A 21,043-nucleotide genomic window follows, 5' to 3' on the forward strand; every position below is an offset into this window, starting at 1 on the left:
AAAACACACTTTTTTGGCAATAAGTGATGGGTTAACTACTTGCACAATTTCTGCAGCAAAGGAAGTTAATTAAGTCTTGAAAATTGTCACAAACAATTCCTACAAGTGTCCCAACTTTTGTTGATTACTTACAATCATTTGTCTGTACAGAAAAAACACACAGTGTTGGAACAAACTATGTTGCTACACCCTCTGAAGCATCTTTGGTTAATATTGTACTGTATATTGCAACCAAAATGGCAAGATAAAGGCAATTAACAAAGTAAGAAAGACAGAACATTATAACCATAAAAGTGAAGGTTTTCCCTTTAGATAAACTGCAAACAAAACCAAGTTTTTTACGAGTACAGTTATCCTAGATTATCAAATGAACTTGGAAACTGGAGGAAACTGGGAGGAACAGGTCTGGCTGATCCACAGCCACAACAAAGTCAAAAGACAAGGTTTTGAGATCCCACAGCTTGTGTAACAGGCACCTCCTTTACTAATTGCATAGCAACATAAAGTACAGTGTAATATTGTCCAAAGAATGCTTCAGAGGGTTTGGTAACTCAGTTTGCTTCAACACTACTTTTATACTTAAGGCTTGATGAATTTCCATTAGAAAAGCTGTAAGTTAGTAACCCATTACTTGTTCCTTGAAAATGGCATCTTTGTAAAACTCTGAAAATACACAATTCAATAAAAAAAATAAAGGAACACTTAATCATCACAGTCTAAAACCAAGTCAGTTAGGCTAAAGGGATATCAATGTGCCTAGCTAGGAACCATAAGTGATTGTGAATTAACTTCACCTTCTTTGGTGCAAATGAAAGTGACCGCAGGTACACTGGTGACGCCACAGCAAGACAACCCCTGAAAAGAGAATAGTTTTGCAGGGGGTGGCCACAGACAATTGCTATCTCCTTATCCTTCCTGACCGATTCTTCTCTAGTTTTGTATTTTGCTAATGTCCTTGTCACTACTGGTAGCTTGAGTTGGTACCTGCAGCAGATTCAAGTTACACAGGTAGCCCAACTCCTCCAGGATGGTACATTCAAACATGCCATCACGAGAAGGTTTGCTGTGTCTCCCAGCACAGTCTCAAGAGCATGGAGGTAATACCAGGAGGAAGTCCGTTACACAAGGAGAGCTGGACAGGACCACAGAAGGGCATCAACAGAGCAGCAGGACCGGTATTTGCTCATTTGTGCAAGGAGGAACAGGAGAAGCACTGCCAGAACTCTACAAAATGACCTCCAGCAGTAAGTGAGATGCACTAAAATTGATAACAGAGCTTCTAGCTAACATGATAAAACCTTAAAGAAAATCTTGAAGAGAACATGACTGTACCCCTTAATCGTGATCACCTCTCACTTATCTCAAATTATATTGCTAATGTACTTTGCTTATATCAAGTTTCCTTTAATGTATGAATTCTAATGATAGAATAATTAGATGTATTCTGTCAGTAACATTCTAGCTACTACCAGCTGGGCAGTCATATTGCAGGTTTGACAAATTGAGTGTGTTAAACCAAAAGCTGTGATTACACATGAAAAGCTGACATGCCACTTGTCCTACGGTGTCATTAATCAAAACAGCAAAAGCTAAGATTTGCTGTTCTGAAATGACATATTATTATGGATCAAGAAACATGTTATTATTAATGCATGTAGCCATTAAAACAACTTATACTGTAGATGCATTAAAAAGTGGAAGGAAGCTATATGGGCATGAACTTATCTATCCTCCATATTTTTAACTTACCTTTCAGTCAAAGGGTTTTGGAAGCTGAAATCTATCCCTGTAGCATTGCGCACAGCACATTAGCTATTCCTAGACTGGATACAAGTCCATCAAAGGGAACAACCTCTTACAATGTAGAGCTCCATTGTTCCTATTTGGTGGGAACCTGGTTAAACCAACTAAGACATGGAGAAAAGGTACAAGCCCCATACAATCACTGATTGAACCTGGATCTGAAACTATTTGACCATTATAAGCATTGTTAAACACATTCCCTATTATTTTCCTAATGATATTTTATTTTATTTAAAAAAAAAAAAAAAACACACTTTGGTGCAGTCTACTTTACCCAGACCATTAAGAGAAAGTGTTTCCCATCTCTCCACTGATGGAGCTGTTAAATTAATATACATTGTAAACTTGCCTGCGTAATTTAATGCATTGGTAAAATATTTATAGCAAATCCAAATAATATTTTTAATGAAATTTCTTATCTAAAAATATTTCTTTTTGGAGTATGTGAAGTTTCCTTTATGCTCAATACCGCTAGCTTGCTTGCAGGTTGCTTAATCAGGCCCTTTGTCCTTGCAGTGTTCCCGACATACAGTACCTTTGCTCCTTTGTGCTCATGTGCAGCCTGAAACTTTCCAGCTCCTCCTATGGGCTTGAAGGCTAGACCCCTTTAAAGTGGCCCATTTGTTACCTTGTTGTGATGCAATTAAAAGGCGGTGTGATCTTGTAAATCTCCCTATTTTGACATAGTCTTCATCAGAGTGGTGGCTCTGTGGCTAAAGGATCTGTGCTGGTATCTGGAATGTTGCCAGTTCAAATCCCATTACTACTAGAAGGGATCCTACTCCACTGAGCCCTTGGGCAAGGCCCTTAACCTGAAAATTGCTCCAGGGGTACTGTACAATAGCTGACCCTGCTCTCTGACCCCCAAAGGTCATGCAAGTAGACAATTTCCCCTCGGGGTTTAATAAAAGAAATATCAAAATTGTTATTATGAATCAAATTGATTACTTACTGTATGTACAATGCGCTTTAACACTTTGCCCAGAGAACAAAGCTTTCAGTGTAGTTATTTCTCATGCACATGTGAAACTATCTCATGCTCAAGAGGTCTTTTTGCTTGTGTATGAAAAACTTTTCTATGCTCATGAGATCTTTTTTCATGTGCATGAGAAAGAAGATCTCGTGAGAATGCAAAACTTTCTAGAGTGCACAAGAAATAAGTGTTTTTTTTTATTGCTCGTGTCTCTTTAGTGGCTTCATAAATACTTGATGTTAATGTTGAAACATCTTTTAATACTGCCCTTTGATTACCTTACTAGAAGCTGTCTCATTCAGCAGCCGCACTCCAACACTACTGCTGTCGCTCAGCCCCTGACATGATGCTCCAATCCTCATTTCTCTGCCATGTCCCTTACTTGCATATTCACACCACCAGCTCCATGTCACACTGCTCACTTACAGTCAGAGGCAACACCATATGTGCCCACTTTCTGAACTCAATGAGCTGATCCAAGCCAAGATCCTTTCTGAGATTGGCGGCAGCCACATAACCGGGCCAATGGATTTAGGCAAAGGAGAAGATCTCGTGGGTGTTGTCCTTTAAGTGTTGGATTATGTTTGCCTTTTTCACTCACTCACACACTGTCTGTCTGCATGGCTTCTCAGAATAGTTTCACTCCTTCTAACAGCATCTCCTTTCCCCAAACAGAATTTTCATGCCAAAAACGCCACCACTGTCTCTGCCTCACCAGTTACTGTCTAGGTCAGGGGTGTCCAAACTACAGCCCACGGGCCAACTGCGGCCCATGGTCCATCTTTAGTTGGCCAGCAGCAAATTCTAAAAATATAGTGAGATATGGCCCACACATGAAACTTGTTCTTAACCGTATTGTATTTCTTAGGTTTAACACAAGGCGGAGCTACTGTATTGATCAATGCAGCGTCTTCACAAACAGGCACAACCAAAGAACAATTTTGCTACAGGTGACCAAAAATGGCAGAACCAAAGAAACGCACGATAGCAAGTGAGTGCAGAAAATTTCAGACAAGGTGGAAAAATTAATATTTCTTCCTAGAAGTCAATGGAAAGTGTGTCTATTTGATTCGTAATGAAACTATTGCAGTGATGAAAGAGTATAAAGTGCGTTGACACTATGAAACCAAACATCCGACCTACATATCCAACATTGGTGCTGAGTGAGAACAGAACGTTAAGCAAATGGCAGCTAGTCTGCTAGCTCAACAACAGTATTTTTTCTGTGCTAACAAAACACAAGAAAATGCCACATTAGCCAGTTACGAAGTAGCATAACTCACTGCCCATCATGGTAAACCTTTCACAGATGGTGGCTTCATAAAACAGTGCCTCACTAAAGTCACAGGAATAATGTGTCCGGAGAAAATGCAGGAATTCAACAACATTCGCTTGTCCAGAAATGCAGTTGTGAGGCGAATTAAAACATCAAGTGTCAGATCAAGCTTGTGCTTTTGATTTTTACTCTATTGTATGTGATGAGAGCACTTTATAATACAATAAACGAAAACCCATTAATGGAGAGCTGTGGTGCTGTTTTTTCTTTAAGGCAGTGTAAGAAAGGACAGAGCCGACTATACTTCCTTAGATGGCTGGCGTCCTTCAATATCTGCAATAAGATGCTGCAGATGTTCTATCAGACAGTTGTAGCGAGCGCCCTCTTCTATGCGGTGGTGTGCTGGGGAGGCAGCATAAAGAAGAAGGACGCCTCACACCTGGACAAACTGGTGAGGAAGGCAGGCTCTATTGTAGGCACGGAGCTGGACAGTTTGACATCCGTGGCAGAGCAATGGGAGCTGAGCAGGCACCTGTCAATCATGGAGAATCCACTGCATCCACTAAACAGGATCATCTCCAGACAGAGGAGCAGCTTCAGCGACAGACTGCTGTCACTGTCCTGCTCCACTGACAGACTGAGGAGATCGTTCCTCCCCAACACTATTCCACCCGGGGGGGTAAACGGTAACATTATACAATGTTATCGACTGTTGTACCTGCATTGTTATCACTCTTTATTTTAATATTTTCTTTATCAGTATGCTGCTGCTGGAGTATGTGAATTTTAACTTGGGATTAATAAAGTATCTATCTATCTATCTATTCAATTATGAAGCATAATTTAGATATATTTGATTGATTTTGCTAGCTTAATACACAGGAGATGAGGCAATATACCTCACCTCTAGTGTGTGGCCCAGCCCTTCGTATATTTCTTTGTATGTGGCCCCCAGTGAAAAACGTTTGGGCACCCCTGCTCTAGGTAGAACTTGCAAATTTCCCCTTATTGACCAGGTACTACAACCTGAAGATACAGTGTTTGATGTTTTAAGGGACAGCTCAAAACTGACTCCATGTGAGTGTGTGTATGTGCTATAATTACCTCCAGTATTACTGAGACAGGCATCACTAACCTGTAGGATCACAGAATGGATGAGTGGAAGGATACAGGAAAACAGTAACTAATTCTCTGTCCATTCATGGAGTATTTGTTTATGAGTCCAGTAGCTCAGCTGCATTTTCCAGGCTATTCAACAGTTAATACAGGTTTGCCATCACAGTCTCAATGGATGTGAAGAGAACTGTGACTCCCCAGAAAACATAAAGACCACACTAAATTCTAGCACACACAGCTGTAAGCACAGAGCTATCAGTTCAATCCTCTTGCCTTGACAAAGCTTAAGATGGGATTCGCTTGGATCTAAGAAAGCGGTGTTTGTCTGAGTGTGAGGAGTTTTTGCATTCTGTAATAAGAAAAGGCCATTGTGCAGTGAAACTGTGCTAATATTTTGTTTGCCTGATGAACTATTACAACTTTCTCTACAAATTCAACACTTTTTATAATAAAGACTAATAAAATTTTTAGCAGGAATGTCAGAGATCCACATTCATTGCTACTGTAAATACAATTATAACCCACACTGTAATATTCCTTTTAAAACTGCCACTCTGCTATTTTCAATAACAAGATCTTCTTATGGTGCTCTACAAAACAGAGGTTGCTCATTAGCATGTTTAGCAATAACATATGAATATGTTTGTATAAGACATCCTGGATTTTCTTATTTATTGTTGAAACATAAAAGATTAATGATGAAGAAGTGACAAAGAAAATGTGTTTCAAAAAGCTAATTTCTAGAATGTCTGTGTCATTTTAAAATCCACGTCTTAAGAAAAAGCACCTAGTCAAATAATTAATAATAATATAGTAATAACAACAACAACAATAATAATTTCCTTTTACTTGACTGGTTGAAGAGAGAAAAGGAATGATTTGCAATTTGTACACTCAGCATAATCTTGATGATTGCAGTTTAGGGAGGCTAGAGCGGATGAAATGAAGGTAAAAAGAACTGAAGGGAAAAAGAAATAATCACTTACTTTCAATGATTACTAACGTATTATTGCTGTCTCTACACTGGATTGTTATTAATTTGGTTGTTAATTTGATATACTGTAAATATACAGTTAGTACGTACAATTGTCTTCATATAACCTAATATATTGTATATATACACTCTGTGCTGAATTTATGCAGTCCAAATAATTTAAAGTGTTCAAAAATGAGAGGAGAGGGACAGGTTTGTTGAGGGGATGATGCCTCCTGCCCTCATTATCTGCTTGAATTCTTGAGTGCATGATATACTATTTGAACTAAAGAATTCTGCTAGATTGACTTAGTAGATGAAACTTCAGAACCTAGATTTGTTTTGCATTCAACCTTGTTTGCTCAAGACTAAAGAGGTTTTGACCCCTGAACTCTGTCTCCTTCCTTTTTAAATTTTTGCTAAACATTTTTTAATATATTTATTAATGTTATTATTAATGTTAAGAGCTGGCTACTTGGCTTGTTACTACAAATTTACTATAAATGCAGACTCGCGCTTCGGTTCGTCTCAACTGTCTATTGGAAAAGCTGCAAACTTGGGAGATGTTAACAGGGTGAGCATACAGGATCTGAAGGCTACCTTACATCGACAGCCTCTGAAAATGTAAGAAACTGTAAGGGATATACAGTGGGATATATTAAATATTCCAGTACTCAGCTGGTAGCACTGCAATCACTGCTGACTAAGGAGCTCTGTTACACCTTATCAGAAAAGTAGCGCATCTGAGAATGCACAGGGCAAAGATCTGGAATGAGGATAAAAGTAAGATGAAAAGCTTTCAGAACTGGCTTGCCTGCATATAATGAGGATCATTCGATCGCATTTAAATAAGTTAAATGAACTGTCACATCTTAAAGCGATTTCAGGTACTCTGAGATTTTGGGTATGGTGGAGGTCTGGTTTAAAATGATCTCAGATGCTATTTAATGTTGGAGGATTTACTTCTGATACAATCAGATGACATGGAAAAGGAAGGAGGGGAGTGGAGATTTTTGAAAATGAGCAATGGTACAGAGTGACCGCAATATTATTAAAACTAAAATGTGTGATCCAGATATTCAAATGCGGACTGAATTTCATCTATGTCAGTGCCAAGGGAGATAATTGACATCATCCTGGTTAATGTTTAATTTCAACCAGGGAACTTTGGAAGGAACAAACTTCTATCAGCATGTTCCATTTGTGGACACAACAAGCTGGACCTGCTCTATCCAAATGTTGATGCCCTTAAATGTAAACCTGTGGCACAATTGGGTAGATATGACCACATTTTACTGCCACCAACAAGCTTTTTATCAGACAGCAACAGATCTTTTATTATCTAAGCCAGACATTCTTATGTTTGATTGGAGGATTGTTGTTTATTATAATACCAGCTGTCCCCCGCAGCTATGCCCACGTAGTAGTAAACCAGGACAAACTTTAAAAATCAATAGACGTTGGCACTGTATCTGATCGTGTTCAGGTCTGTGTGGGGGGAAACACGTGGCCATGATATCTCTGGCAATGAGCAGCTACACTCTAAAACACACGTAGCTCTGATCTCTCTCTCAAAAACGTCAAACGTTACTCCTTAACAATCTGTAGACGATAACGTCTCTTGAACAAACAGGTATCACTAGCAAAGCATGGGCAAGGTACGCTCAAGCACGTGGTGAGAGGTAGACCGACTCGAATGGAGGCTGATGTGTAAGTAAGGAAGGCCCCGCACCCTTCCCTCGGCCTGCAGTTTCTCTCTCGGATTCACGCAAATAAATCGGTAATGCAAGTGAACTATGATACTTAATGAGAGAAGTCGCAAACTCAACCGGAATATTCAAGCAAATTATAGAAAAAAACCTGTTGGATTTGTTATTTGTTATGGAAAAGGCTCTGAATACTCGTGTCAATGAGATACTTCAGCTTTTTGTTTTTAATACATTTGCAAGAATTTCCAAAATCCTGTTTTTGATTTGTCATTCTTTGATATTAAATGTTGCTTGATGTGGGAAAAAATAATTTAAATAATTTAAGCACAAGGCTGCAACATAACAAAATGTGAAAAAAGTGAAGGGGTCTGAATACTTTCTGAATGCACTTTATGTGGAAAGAAGTGGCAATGCCACCCACTGAGCCCTCTGTATAATAAACATTACACCACATAACATTCTCAGACCTGTTGAATTTAAGTCAGAGTCTGGGGAGGGGCTGAGGGATATCTTGGCAGCATTTGGGACAAGACAAGTGCCAGCCCTGGTGAGGGCACCAGTTTACTGCAGGGTTCACTCATGCGAATGGAGCCAGTTGAGCACATCTTTGGGGATTGGATATCATTTTGGGTCGGGGGGTGGTTGTGTTAAGATTACTCAGTGTGGAAATGGTGGGAACATTCAAGCACCACAGACAGCTGAAATATGAACCCAGAACACTAGACCTGTTAGGTGACAGAGCTGCCAAAAAGGCCCCCAGATTTGAACTAGACTCAATCTAGTGAAATAAATGTTTTTTTTCCAGTGACATGTATAATCAGTTTGCATGACTATAAAAAAAATCTTGTCTGTGGGAAGATCTTTCGGTATACTCTTCATTACGCAGTTTGAGAAAGTTAATTAAATGGATACGTACTATCCAATCTTGACAGCTTACTTTGTGATTGTTTGACAAGTAATGTTTGCAAAACCAAAAGAGGCAAAGAACCTTGTGATTATGAGACTGGAACAAGATATAATTTCAACTGAGAGATGATAATGGAAATAAAAAATGACAAATTATAAATGCAGCATAAAAAGAGCCAAGAATAATAAAAGAACAGAAAAATTAGAGAAGTGGCAGTGTGAGGTCAAGCTGAAAAACTAAAAAAAACATGCAGTATGTCACATGGAGAACTGCAGACGTATGTTTCATTTTAAACATGCCTCTTCCAGCAAGATTAAGAAGAGGACTTCCAGATACTACATCTCACACATGCATATTTTCAGACAGTGGTTAGCAGGGCTTTATCTCCCAGGTACTCCACTTTTGATCCCACATCCCAGAGCAGGCACATTAGGTTAACTGGCAACAGTAAACTGGCCTGAGATGAGCACTTGTGGGTCTACATGCAAGTGCAATCTAGAAAACAGGTTGACCCACAGTTAGTTCTTGCCGGGGTGGGCTGCTCATGACTGCCAGCTGCATTAAATAGATTTAATAATGGATGGAAGAATGGTTATTGACAGTGAAAAGAATGCAGCCCATTGGAAGTTTACAAAATGTAATTCTTGTAGAATGCTGAATCATAGTGGATTTAATTGGGCTTTTTTGATATTTCTGATCAAAAGAAAAAGACTCTTTAATTCCAAAGTGAAAAGTGACTTCTGATTAATGTCAAAAAAACAAAATTAAATCCACTACGATTCAATGTTGTGTAACAATAAAATGTGAACAATTCCAAGGTGGCAAATAATTTTTATAGATACTGTAAAAATATCACAGCTTACACACTTAGTTGTATATGGTGTTTATTAAAAAATACAAATCCAAGTAGATATCTTTTGCCTCAATCACTCCATTCATTCATTAACAATCTTATATCTCCTTTGAGAGGCTGGTCCTGGATTAAATGAGTCCTATTGTGGTAAACAACCACCAGGATCCACTGCAGTTTGAGTATTGAAAAAACGAATGGAGTGGAAGATATAAATCAAAGGGTAAACTCAGAAATATGCAGATAGATGAGCCTATGGTGTCCTACATATAAAATATATGTTTAGTCCTCGTGGATTATGCGACCCGATATCCGGAAGCTGTTCCCTTGCGCTCAGCTACATCTAAAGCAATTGCACAGGAACTAGTAGGGGTCTTTGCGCGAGGTGGCATCCCTAAAGAAGTCCTAACAGACCAAGGAACACCTTTTACCTCAGAGATATTCAGGGAAACGGCCAAGTTACTGAAAATAAAGCACTTAAAGACTGCGGTGTATCATCCTCAAACCGATGGTCTAGTGGAGAGATTTAATCAGACTCTCAAGCAGATGTTTTGCAAGGTGGTCAGCAGGGTTCTCACCTTTTGAATTATTATACAGATGACAACCCAGAGGTATATTGGATATTTTGAAAGAAGGCTGGGAAGGAGAGGGTCTTCCCTCTACAAATATTTTGGAATATATTGCACAATTACGCAATAGATTTGGGAAAATTCGACCTATTCTAAAAAGTCATATGGAAGGGGCACAAGCAGCACAAGCCCGTTATTATGACTGTGGCACAACGCTCCGAGAATTCCGTCCAGGTGATCGTGTCATGGTATTAGTTCCCACAACCCATTCTAAATTACTCATCCATTGGCAAGGTCCTTATGAAATTAAGGAGAGAAAAGGATTGGTTGACTATTTGGTGAAACAACCCAATCGTAGACCAAGCAAGTGGGTTACCATGTGAACTTGCTGAAGCCGTGGAAGGAAAGGGATTCAGATCTCTCCTCCGCTCAGCCCTGCTCATCCTTTGCTCATATAGACACCCTTAATTTCGGCGAGGAATTAACTTATAGACAAAGTAGGGAGCTGGAATCAGCTATCCTGTCCATCTTGTTCACGACATAGTGACTGAACCGGGGGTTAAAGTCCAAGAGCGCTCCTATAGACTTCCTGAGGCAAAGAAAGCAGAAGTGGACCTGGAAATCAAGCGAATGCTGGAACTAGGAGTGACAGAGGAAAGTTATAGTCCCTGGTCTAGCCCAGTCGTCTTGGTTAATAGGCCTGACGGCAGTTGGAGGTTTTGCAATGACTTCCGTCGGCTTAACCAGGTCTCCCTATTTGATGCTTATCCCATGCCTTGCGTGAATGACCTCCTCAAAAGGCTTGGCCAAACAGAATTTTTGACCACACTTGACATGACAAAGGAGTACTGGCAGATTCCTTTAATGGACTCGGCGAAGGTCAAGATGGCGTTTAGCACCCCTAGTGGACACTGGCAGTATCGTGTCCTTCCTTTTGGGTTACACGGGGCTCCTGCGACCTTCCAGTGTCTGGTGGACAAAGTGCTCCAACCCCATAATGCGTATAGTGCTGCCTATCTGGATGACGCTATTCTAGCACATGGAAGGAATACATACAGCAGGTCAATGCCGTATTGCAGGCACTAGGAGAAACCGGGCTTCGTATCAATCCCAAGAAATGTTTCTTTGGACTGAAAGAGGCTAAATATTTGGGCTACCTGGTGGATCGGGGTACCATGAAACCACAGTGTTCAAAAATAGATGCCATTTTAAAATGGCCCCATCTGCGAACCAAGCATTTCTTGGATTGGCTGGGTACTACCGCCAGTTCTTACCTTGGTTTTCAGAGAGAGCAGCACCCTTGACTGATCTGACAAAGAAGATGGCCCCTAATCATGTGGTATGGACTGATATGACGAACGTTGCATTCTGTGACTTAATTTTTCTCTCCCTTTTATTCTCCAGAGGGACGCTTCGGAGATCACAACCCGGAAGAGTGGGGTCTCTTCATTGATTTGTCAATGTTAAGCCTGAAAGCTGTTCTGCTACACAATGGCAACGTTTATCCTTCAGTACCTGTTGGCTATGCAGCACACATGAAAGAAACGTATGAGAATATGGAACTGTCGCTGAAGCACGTCCTGTCTATCTATCTATCTATCTATCTATCTATCTATCTAAGTATAGCAGGTACAACTGGAATATCTGTGGAGATCTTAAAGTCATTGAGAAACGATACCAGGGCAACTGGAATCTGTCAATGCTTGCTGACTACTGTTGGACACTACAATGTGATGCACCAGACATTGAATAAAAAAGAAAATCAGGAGCAAAACACTTTTAATTCTGTTGAATTTAATAGCTTATGCGAAACATAAACGTGACTAAATACGTTATTGTCAGTAAACATATAAATGTCTATTTCTCAGCTTTCCTACGTGATGCAGTAAAACCAAAACTATATTTGTGCATACCCAGTAGGTACCTGTCACAATCAGCAAAACCTTTTCAGGAAGCAAGACTTTTCAAAAATTGTTGTGCAGTGATTTGCTTAAATGAATGCGGAATCTACCACTCTACTACAATTTCAGTTGATAATAACTGTAAAGTATACAGCCATGCATTTTAAAACAGTTTGAAAAGTCCATATGTTATGACTTGGTATTATTTTCTCATCCATTGAGAGCTAGAAGAAATATTCATCATTATACACATTTCTGTACAAAAAGAACAATAAAATCTGTAATCAGCTGCTTTGAGTTAGTACCATTATGCTAAATAAAATTACCCAACATTCTCAACCCCACTTAATTTAATTCAGGGTTACATGGAGCTGGGCAGCCTAACAAAGGGCCCACTCACAAATCCAATTTGTAATCACTAGTTAACCAGACCTGCACTTTGGAGATGTAGACATGAAGCCACCAGTAAGTACCCAGATGACAACGCAAGGCAGCCACAAGGAGAACATGCAAACTCCACACAGGCAACAGACATTTGAGGAATTTACACCTACTGTAGGAGGCTAATTACTGCACCATTGCTTCACCCTAAATAAAATTAAACTAAATTAATTTAAATATAAAAAAGCATCTTACCTAAAGAATGTTCTAGGTCTTCTTCATTTAGGCATGGTAGCAAAAATCCATCTATCATTAATTCTTCAAATGCTTGTCTATAAAACTCTTTTATTCCAAGATGGACAAGCCATTCCTGGGTATCCTCCACTGACCATGCACACAAACGTTTGTCTTTGAACTCTCCACGGGTTTTTGAAACACTAGCTGCAGAAAATGATCCCATAGACGTAGATGCTGCACAATATTTTTGAATTTCTTCATTAAAACTTCCAACTACAATAGAGCTCTTTTCAGATAAACTGGATGTAGCAACTTGCGCTCCTGAAAGATCCAAAGCTCCATCCAGAAGAGGTTCGAATGATTTAGGGATCTCCACAGTGTTAAACATGACAGGAAAGATCTTAATAGGTCTGCTAGGGGACCGCAGCCTGTCCAGTATGATTTTACTTTCCAGTTGAGCAATTTGACTTTGAAAGAAACTTTTGGAAAGAAAGAGTATAACTGCACTGCACCTATCAAGAGCTTCAAGTCTCTGCACAAACCACAAACAGCCTGAGCTAGCTGTTTCGTCTTTATCAAACCAAATGTCTTCAGCTAAATCATTTTCTTTAAGCTGTTTAACTGTGTCACAGACAAACTTTTTCTCCTGAAAGCCAGCATTATTTGAGTAGGATATGAAAATTTTTTTGGCAGATTGCTTCTTGAACGTTCGGTCACTTTGGTAAGGTTCAGAATCCATGAATTCCAGGCCATCGCTGTCTCCACCACTGTTTCTGGCTTCAATGGTATTAAATGCTGCTGCATTTACATTGCTTGGTCTATGGTGCAGATGCGATTCCTCTGAGTCTGCCATTTTTGATTACTACATGCTAATGAAATAAGGTAATTTTCTATGATGTCCACCTAAAACTGAAATATAAAATATTATTAATGTATGGCCAGAGCAAATAAAGGATGGAATAGAAGCAAATTATCTATCTATCTATCTATCTATCTATCTATCTATCTATCTATCTATCTATCTATCTATCTATCTATCTATCTATCTATCTATCTAGCCACACACACTAATAAATGATCAGTTTAAAAATATATATATTTTTTAAATATATGATTCTGTTTCTAAATGTAAACACCTGAAAACAGGCTTTTCATAAGAACATTCACATGCTGCAACTTTATGAGAAAAAATATAATACAGAAAACAAGTTATCTTACCAAGCACATATTTCTTTTTCTTGATTTTAGTCCATTGCAAAGTTACAGTGTTATTACTTCCTAAATGTAATCCATTGTTAACTTGCCTTTTGTCTGACGTGACTAAAGCACATGTGCTGCTTTTCAAACTCTTTAAACAATGGGTTGCCAAGAGACCCGAGTTAAGCAGACTTTGCAAGCAAACAAACCAGTTGTGAGTTCTACCTGAAGTATTCTGTGAATGGACAGTGTAAAATAAACTATTTGACATTCTGCTTCAAATGTAACTCACTTTAATAGCTAGATCTTAAATTTTATGATAACAGTCAACAGTGACTTTCTTTTTATGAGGCTTTCAATAATAATTCTCTTTTATACAGAATGTAATGTTGAAATTTGTAAAACAAAAATAATTTTCAGTAATACAATGATGACAAAAAATAATCTTAGCTATATTGTACTTGAAGGTTTTGTGTTAAACGATTATTCATCAACCATACTAATTCATATAAAAATTAATCTTAAACAGTAAATCTTTACTTATTAACAATAAATCTTTAAATCAGTCTGACACTTTTTGTTTTCTGGAAAAGTATAAACGTTTTAAAAATATTTTATAAAGCTGAATATAGGTCTGTTTTACAAATGACAATTTGGTCATTTGTTAAACACACACAACACATTCTGAGTATTTTACCATTTGTTATTATACTAGCAGCCATTCCACATTCACTTCAGAAAACGTCATCCACCTTAAGCTAATTATAATGAGGCCTGGCCAGTACCTGGAAGGGAGATCAACCTGGAAAAGCTTGGTTGGCTGCTGGAAGAGGTGTTGGTGAGGCCAGCAGGGGGCACTTACCCTGTTGTCTGTGTTTGGATCCCAATGACCCAGTGCAGTGATAAGGACATTGCAATGCAAAAATGGCACCGTCCACTGGATGAGAAGTGAGCAGTAAAACCGAGGTCCTGACTCTCTATTGGTCATTAAAGATCCTTGGACATCTTTCATAAAGAGTTGGGTGTATCCCGATGTCTAGGCTAAATTATTAGTTATTATGGCCCCCTAATCACCCCGTTTCTAATTGTCTCTCTCTCTCACTACCTCACAACCTAATAGTTCATATGTGTTGAGTGTACTGGTGCATGCTGCACATTGGTGGTGGTTGATGTGGCTCCCCATTCACTATGCAAAGCACTTTGATTAATGAGAAAAGTGCTAAATAAATGTTAATAATAATAATAATAATAATTGATGCAGACTAGTGTTTTTTATAGATTTGAAGATGCTGAATTCAAATCTAGCAATTGCTCTATCACATCTAGGTTTTGAGAGATGAATATACAGGTAGTCCACAGGTTACGCACATCCGACCTACGACTTACGAACGAGGCCACGGCTGCGACGCATGCGTCTCTGTAACTGCCGCTCCGTCATCTTCGACCTGGGGATGCTGCAAGCGGTGGCTGGAGGGGGGCAATTTCGCTGCTTGCGCAGTGTAGTGTCCCTCAGGCGGCTCCATAGTCACCTGGGCCACAGCTATCGCCCGTGTGCAGGACGATGGTTCGCTGCCCGCCCACTACGCCGCCGCAGCTACTGCCCCTGACTGGACACAGGCTGGATGGAGCGGAGGGGGGCGTTTCAGTACCTGCCCAGCACACATGGCTGGTAATGCTGCAAGCGAAGACCCGGTTGTGGCTGAACGGAGGCCATTGAGGGTGAACGGGGTGGCGGGGGTAGCACTGTAATATGCCTCTAATGGCTGCCTGTTGAATTGGGGTTGGGTGATTCACTACCCGCCTTTCGCCGCACCGTGTCCATTCTCGGTGGGCAGACGCGGATGCAGGCAGAATACTGTAGTGGCGGTGACTGTATGGTGGGCGAGTGATGAACCCTCCCTCGCCGCCCCAAGTCATTCTCAATAGCAAGCCTGATTGTACTGTTACGCACATTGCAGGAAGTTGTCTCTTGTCAGTACATCAGATGTGTTGATGACGGGTGCCTGCCTGCTGTGACAACGTGTACAGTACTGTACAGAAGAGCTCATCTTAACCTTTTGTCTTCACCCTTCAAGAATGTCTCTGAAACACAAATCTGATGCAAGTGCTGGTGATATAGTAAAGAAGAGAAAAACCATCACCATTGAAAATAAAGTAGAAATAATAAAAAGGTCAGAGAGAGGTGAAATGATAGAGTCGGTCAACGATAGCATTTATTAAAATAATGTACCTGTTCTGACTTACATACAAATTCAAAAAAATACAAACCTACAGTCCCTATCTCGTACGTAACCCGGGGACTGCCTGTAGTTTAAAAATTAACTATTTAGATGTGAAAAAGCATAAAATACACATATAATTGTTTTAAATATAATTATTACTTACAATAGGTGAGCAGCGCAGTGGGTAGCGCTGCTGCCTCGCAGTTAGGAGAGCTGGATTCGCTTCCCAGGTCCACCCTGCATAGAATTTGCATGTTCTCCCCGTGTCTGCGTGGGTTTCCTTTGGGTGCTCCGGTTTCCTCCCACAGTCCAAAGACATGCAGGTTAGGTGGACTGGCGATTCTAAATTGTCCCTAGTGTGTGTTTAGTGAGTATGTGTGTGTCGCACACCTTGCGGTGGGCTGGCACCCTGCCTGGGGTTTGTTTCCTGCCTTGTGCCCTGTGTTGGCTTGGATTGGCTCCAGCAGACCCCCGTGACCCTGTAGTTAGGATATAGCGGGTTGGATAATGGATGTTACTTACAATAATTAGTCACTTTGTAGTTCTTATAATCCCCTGAAGGTGCTTCACAGTGGAATGCCCAACAGGTGTCTGCTTCTGTGGACTCACTCGACTTTCCACAATATGACGTTTCTCCTTTTGAGTGATGTCTTGGTCAGGGTCGGATTTTCCTATAGGCTAACTAGGCTTCAGCCTAGGGCCTCAAGATCAAGAGGGGCCTACATTCAAATTGTTAGCAAAATTAAAATTACACTATTCTAAAAACAGTGAACACTAAAACACTGAACCGAAAATAAAGAGAAATTCTACGCATATGACTAATAAACAAACATAAAAATGTATTGGTTAAGATCAACGCGTATTACGTATTTTATTATCTCTCATGTCATTTACAAACTTAAAAATGGAAGGTGAAAGGGCCTCATAAGTGGAATAGCCTAGGGCCTCTTTTCATATAAATCCGGCCCTGGTCTTGGTGGAACCTCTCCACATGTTCTTCAAGTTTCTCAAGTGCTAGGTAGGAAGTGAGAAGATCCTCAGTTAGTTCTTTGAATTCCCAAGAAAATTGTGACACACATTTTTTATTTTTTCTCAGTAAAGGAAGGACGTGTATTCTTTTACCATTTGCTTACCTGTTACCTGGATGGATCCACACAAGCCTACATATTTCTGTTACAAATGTTTAAACAACAGCTTTCTATCTTCTCTACAATAAAAGACATCGTTCTAACCTTCTAAATATAAATTCCTGACATTGTTGAAGAAATAAGAGAAGAGAAAAAAAAATAATGACTGAGAGCTTAAAATGTGCACCAAATACCTGATTTTGATTTTTTTCCACCTCAACTAATGTTAACCATGAGGAGGACTTCAGCTTTTCAGCTGACAATATATCTCAAATAACATTCGTATGCCTTAAAATCAAAGTAACGTATTTGAAAAAAAATCAACTTTTTTTTTTTTTAAATGGCATTTTCATTGAATTCAACATTTTGCAGAGTTACTTTGTGGTAAATTGATTTCAATTTCAGAAATGGATTCAGCATAATTAAATCTAAAAAGTATACCTTTTTTTTTGTTTGTGTGTGAGAGGATTTTGGAATGGACCAATGTTATTATTAAAGAATAGCATGGTGGTGCATTGATCAGTGTGGCTGCCTCAAAGATCCAGAATCTTGGCTTTGAATCCTGAATCTAGTTGCTATCGCTTTTAAATCTGAACCATCTCTCTGTATCGGTTTCCTCCAAATCCCTAAACATCTGTGTGTCAGGTCCATTTCTGATTTCAGATTGGCCTTGTTTGAATTAGTGGTGGTGCTCTTTGTTGTTAGGTGTTTTGTTGAACTTGTGCTTGCTGTGAATACACTTTCCTGACAAAAATGTTGATTTGCGCATATATGATAGAACCATTATGTCTGCGTCAAACAGGATGAAGCCAGAGAGATACTAAAGTTTATAACAGCTTTGCTAAGTTTGTATTGCTTGTGGCTTTTACATCATTATGACTGCAAATCATCGGAAGTTACAATAAGGTTTAACTGGAGGAGGAAGAAGTAGGGCTTGAGAGTCATAATAATCTTAACTAGCTTACTTAATTATGCTGTCTCGTTTTAAATTATGAAGTAATATGAAAACAAATTATGACCACTTCCAAGCACATGGTTGTGTTGTATGGTTTTAGGCCCTACTGAAATATTCATGGGGAAGGATTTATTTGTGACAGAACCTTTGACACAATTTCCATTTTCCCAAGAATGGAGAAGACCTCTGATTATTTGAAACCTCATCAGGTGCAGGTTCCTTTAACCCATCTTTGGATTTCTTCAACACTTGAATAAGACACTTTAAAGCTTATTAAATCATCATTCTGTCCATCCACTACAACAGCTGGCACCAACATAAAGCAGTTGTACTGGACCTGTATTTAGGAGTATGAGTCCCTGTAGACCGGATGAGGTGGCTCATTCATTTCTATTACTCAAAGTATCACACAAAAGCCCTTCAATCTCGGAATCTCACATAATCATGACAAGTCTATCCTCTTACCAGTGAGACATTGCCTTGTGTCACTTCCCAACTTTAGATTTGTACAGTTAGTCTACCACAACACTTCTTGGTAGCCCCTTGACTATTTCCTAGATAACAACACAGTGCACTCGAATGATGGCCTTAAGACCACTGCACTCCATGAGCCTTTCATAGCCCTTGAAAGCTAAAGACTCTTGGACAGCTCTTTTGATTGTGTTCAGCTTTGTATTTTGCTTGCACTTACCTTTATTTATTTGTGGATAAATTTGAGGTTTTGTGTTATGGAGAATAAAATTCTTTCAATATTTGTTACCTTCAGTTCTCCTTTGACTTAGTTAATCATTTGTCACATTAAATTGCAGTGTCATTTTTGTTTTTAATGTGTACCACCATTTGAGGACCCATTGGTTAATAATAAATAATCATCAACCCAGAAGTAAAGGGGGGCCAGCACTTTTTGTCAATGCCCCACAAATTTAAAAAAAGTATGTTTAATCGAGCTAGTCATTGATTTCAGATGGCAGACAGTTTAGTTGCAGCAAGAAAAAGATCTGTCTCCTTTTGTTTTAAGATGACAGTAGTAGCAAACCAAAGATTGCGTGTTTGCTTATATTGCAATTCAACTTGCAATAGAAGTAAAATGAAAATATTGGAGAATAAGAGATTGTACCTTCGGCAATTAGTAACTCCACACAAGAACTGTAAAGGGATTAACCGGATTAAATAAAACTTTCTTGCATATTGAATGTAGGTGATGGACTTTTTTAGTGTTGGTCTTTCTCATTGTGTAATATGTTTGGCTTTTATTCAAAACGCACAAGACCAAAGGAATTTCCATCTGTGGGATAATAAAGTTTACCTGTATCTTGATATTGTAGCTCTAAAACTGCTGCATTGAATCCAACTTCAAGACCATTAAGAGTCCTAAATGTAAGCAATAAAACAATTAAATCAAAAGGGGCTTAGAGGCTGTGTTTACAACATCACTTAGAGAATTTAACTTATTGCCTTTACAAAGTTACTTTCTTTGGACAGGTAATACCAATGTTCATTTAAATTTAAAAAGTCATTATTTGCCAGCCAAAACATTCTGGGCCTTTCAACAGTCATTGAAAACATGGCACTTTTTCAATTAATTTAGCTTAAAAGGACAGAAAAATATCATCTGCATAATACTTGAACATATTTTTTCTTATATATTGCCAGGCAGTAGCATATGTTTTGAAAATAAAACCAATCGCATCTCTAATCAAGGATACTCCAGAGTTCTAAGGTGCAAAAATGAACAATCATGGAAAATGAACTCACATTTATGTTTGTATTTCTTCACTAAAGCAGTTTCTTAGAGAGATGATTTTTCACTTGCATCAGTCATATACTGTGCATATGGTAGTGAAGGCATAGTAATTAAATGAATACTCCTCATGGAAATTATATATATTTTTTTATAGGTTACTTAACCCTAGCACTTAATTTGTGCCACAGCTGACAGGAGCTCAGTTCCATTACCTCTGATTTTGAGCCCATTGCATTTTAGGACCTACACACACACACACACACACACATGCTCTACGACTCAAAAATCTGCCTAAACATATTTGTTTTCATTTTTTATGCGTAATGTTTATTATACAGAATTTATTTAAATGCTATAAAAGTAGCTTAGTTAACATTGAGTCTGTTTTTTCATTGGCTAATGTGAAAAAGGAAAATGTACATAATCAGTAGAAGCTGCATAAACTGAAAATCATTAGGTCAGTGTAATTAAAAATAATTAAAAAAAACCAAAACAAAACAAAACACCTGTTTCTGATAGTAGGTGTATTGTAGATGCTGACATGGTGGTTCAGAGATTAAAGGAACTTCATCGAGGCAATTGGGATGAATAGGCATGAGATGAGGTTAAACAGAGCAAAAACTTCACAAGTGTGAGGCTCACAGTGTGGTGCACAGAGTGTGGACAGGAGAACAATATAAGAGTGCAAGATATCCAGGTCCTACGGTGGGTTGGCACCCTGCCCAGGATTGGTTCCTGCCTTGTGCCCTGTGTTGGCTGGGATTGGCTCCAGCAGACCCCCGTGACCCTGTGTTCGGATTCAGCGGGTTGGAAAATGGATGGATGGAAGATATCCAGGTGAAATACTACTGTAATTTATGCACGTGAGTATAGATAGATAGATAGATAGATAGATAGATAGATAGATAGATAGATAGATAGATAGATAGATAGATAGATAGATACTTTATTAATCCCAAGGGGAAATTCACATACTTCAGCAGCAGCATACTGATAAAAAACAATATTAAAGAGTGATAAAAATGCAGGTATAACAGACAATAACTTTGTATAATGTTAATGTGTACCCCCTCCCCGGTGGAATTGAAGAGTCACATAGTGTG

The 21,043-nt window shown here is 39.0% G+C and overlaps 1 protein-coding gene across 1 annotated transcript in view; it reads right to left on the bottom strand.

The window, feature by feature from the left end:
- Positions 1-13,599, bottom strand: part of LOC127528469 (uncharacterized) — a 209,043-nt gene extending 195,444 nt beyond the window's left edge. Inside the window, exon 1 of the mRNA XM_051929355.1 lies at positions 12,714-13,599. Coding sequence (XP_051785315.1) covers positions 12,714-13,548 — 835 coding nt within the window. The 5' untranslated portion in view covers positions 13,549-13,599. The remainder of the gene's footprint in view (positions 1-12,713) is intronic.
- Positions 13,600-21,043: the final 7,444 nt, after the last annotated feature.

Source organism: Erpetoichthys calabaricus, chromosome 6 (genome assembly GCF_900747795.2).
Source record: "Erpetoichthys calabaricus chromosome 6, fErpCal1.3, whole genome shotgun sequence".
NCBI classification, from domain to species: Eukaryota; Metazoa; Chordata; class Cladistia; order Polypteriformes; family Polypteridae; genus Erpetoichthys; species Erpetoichthys calabaricus.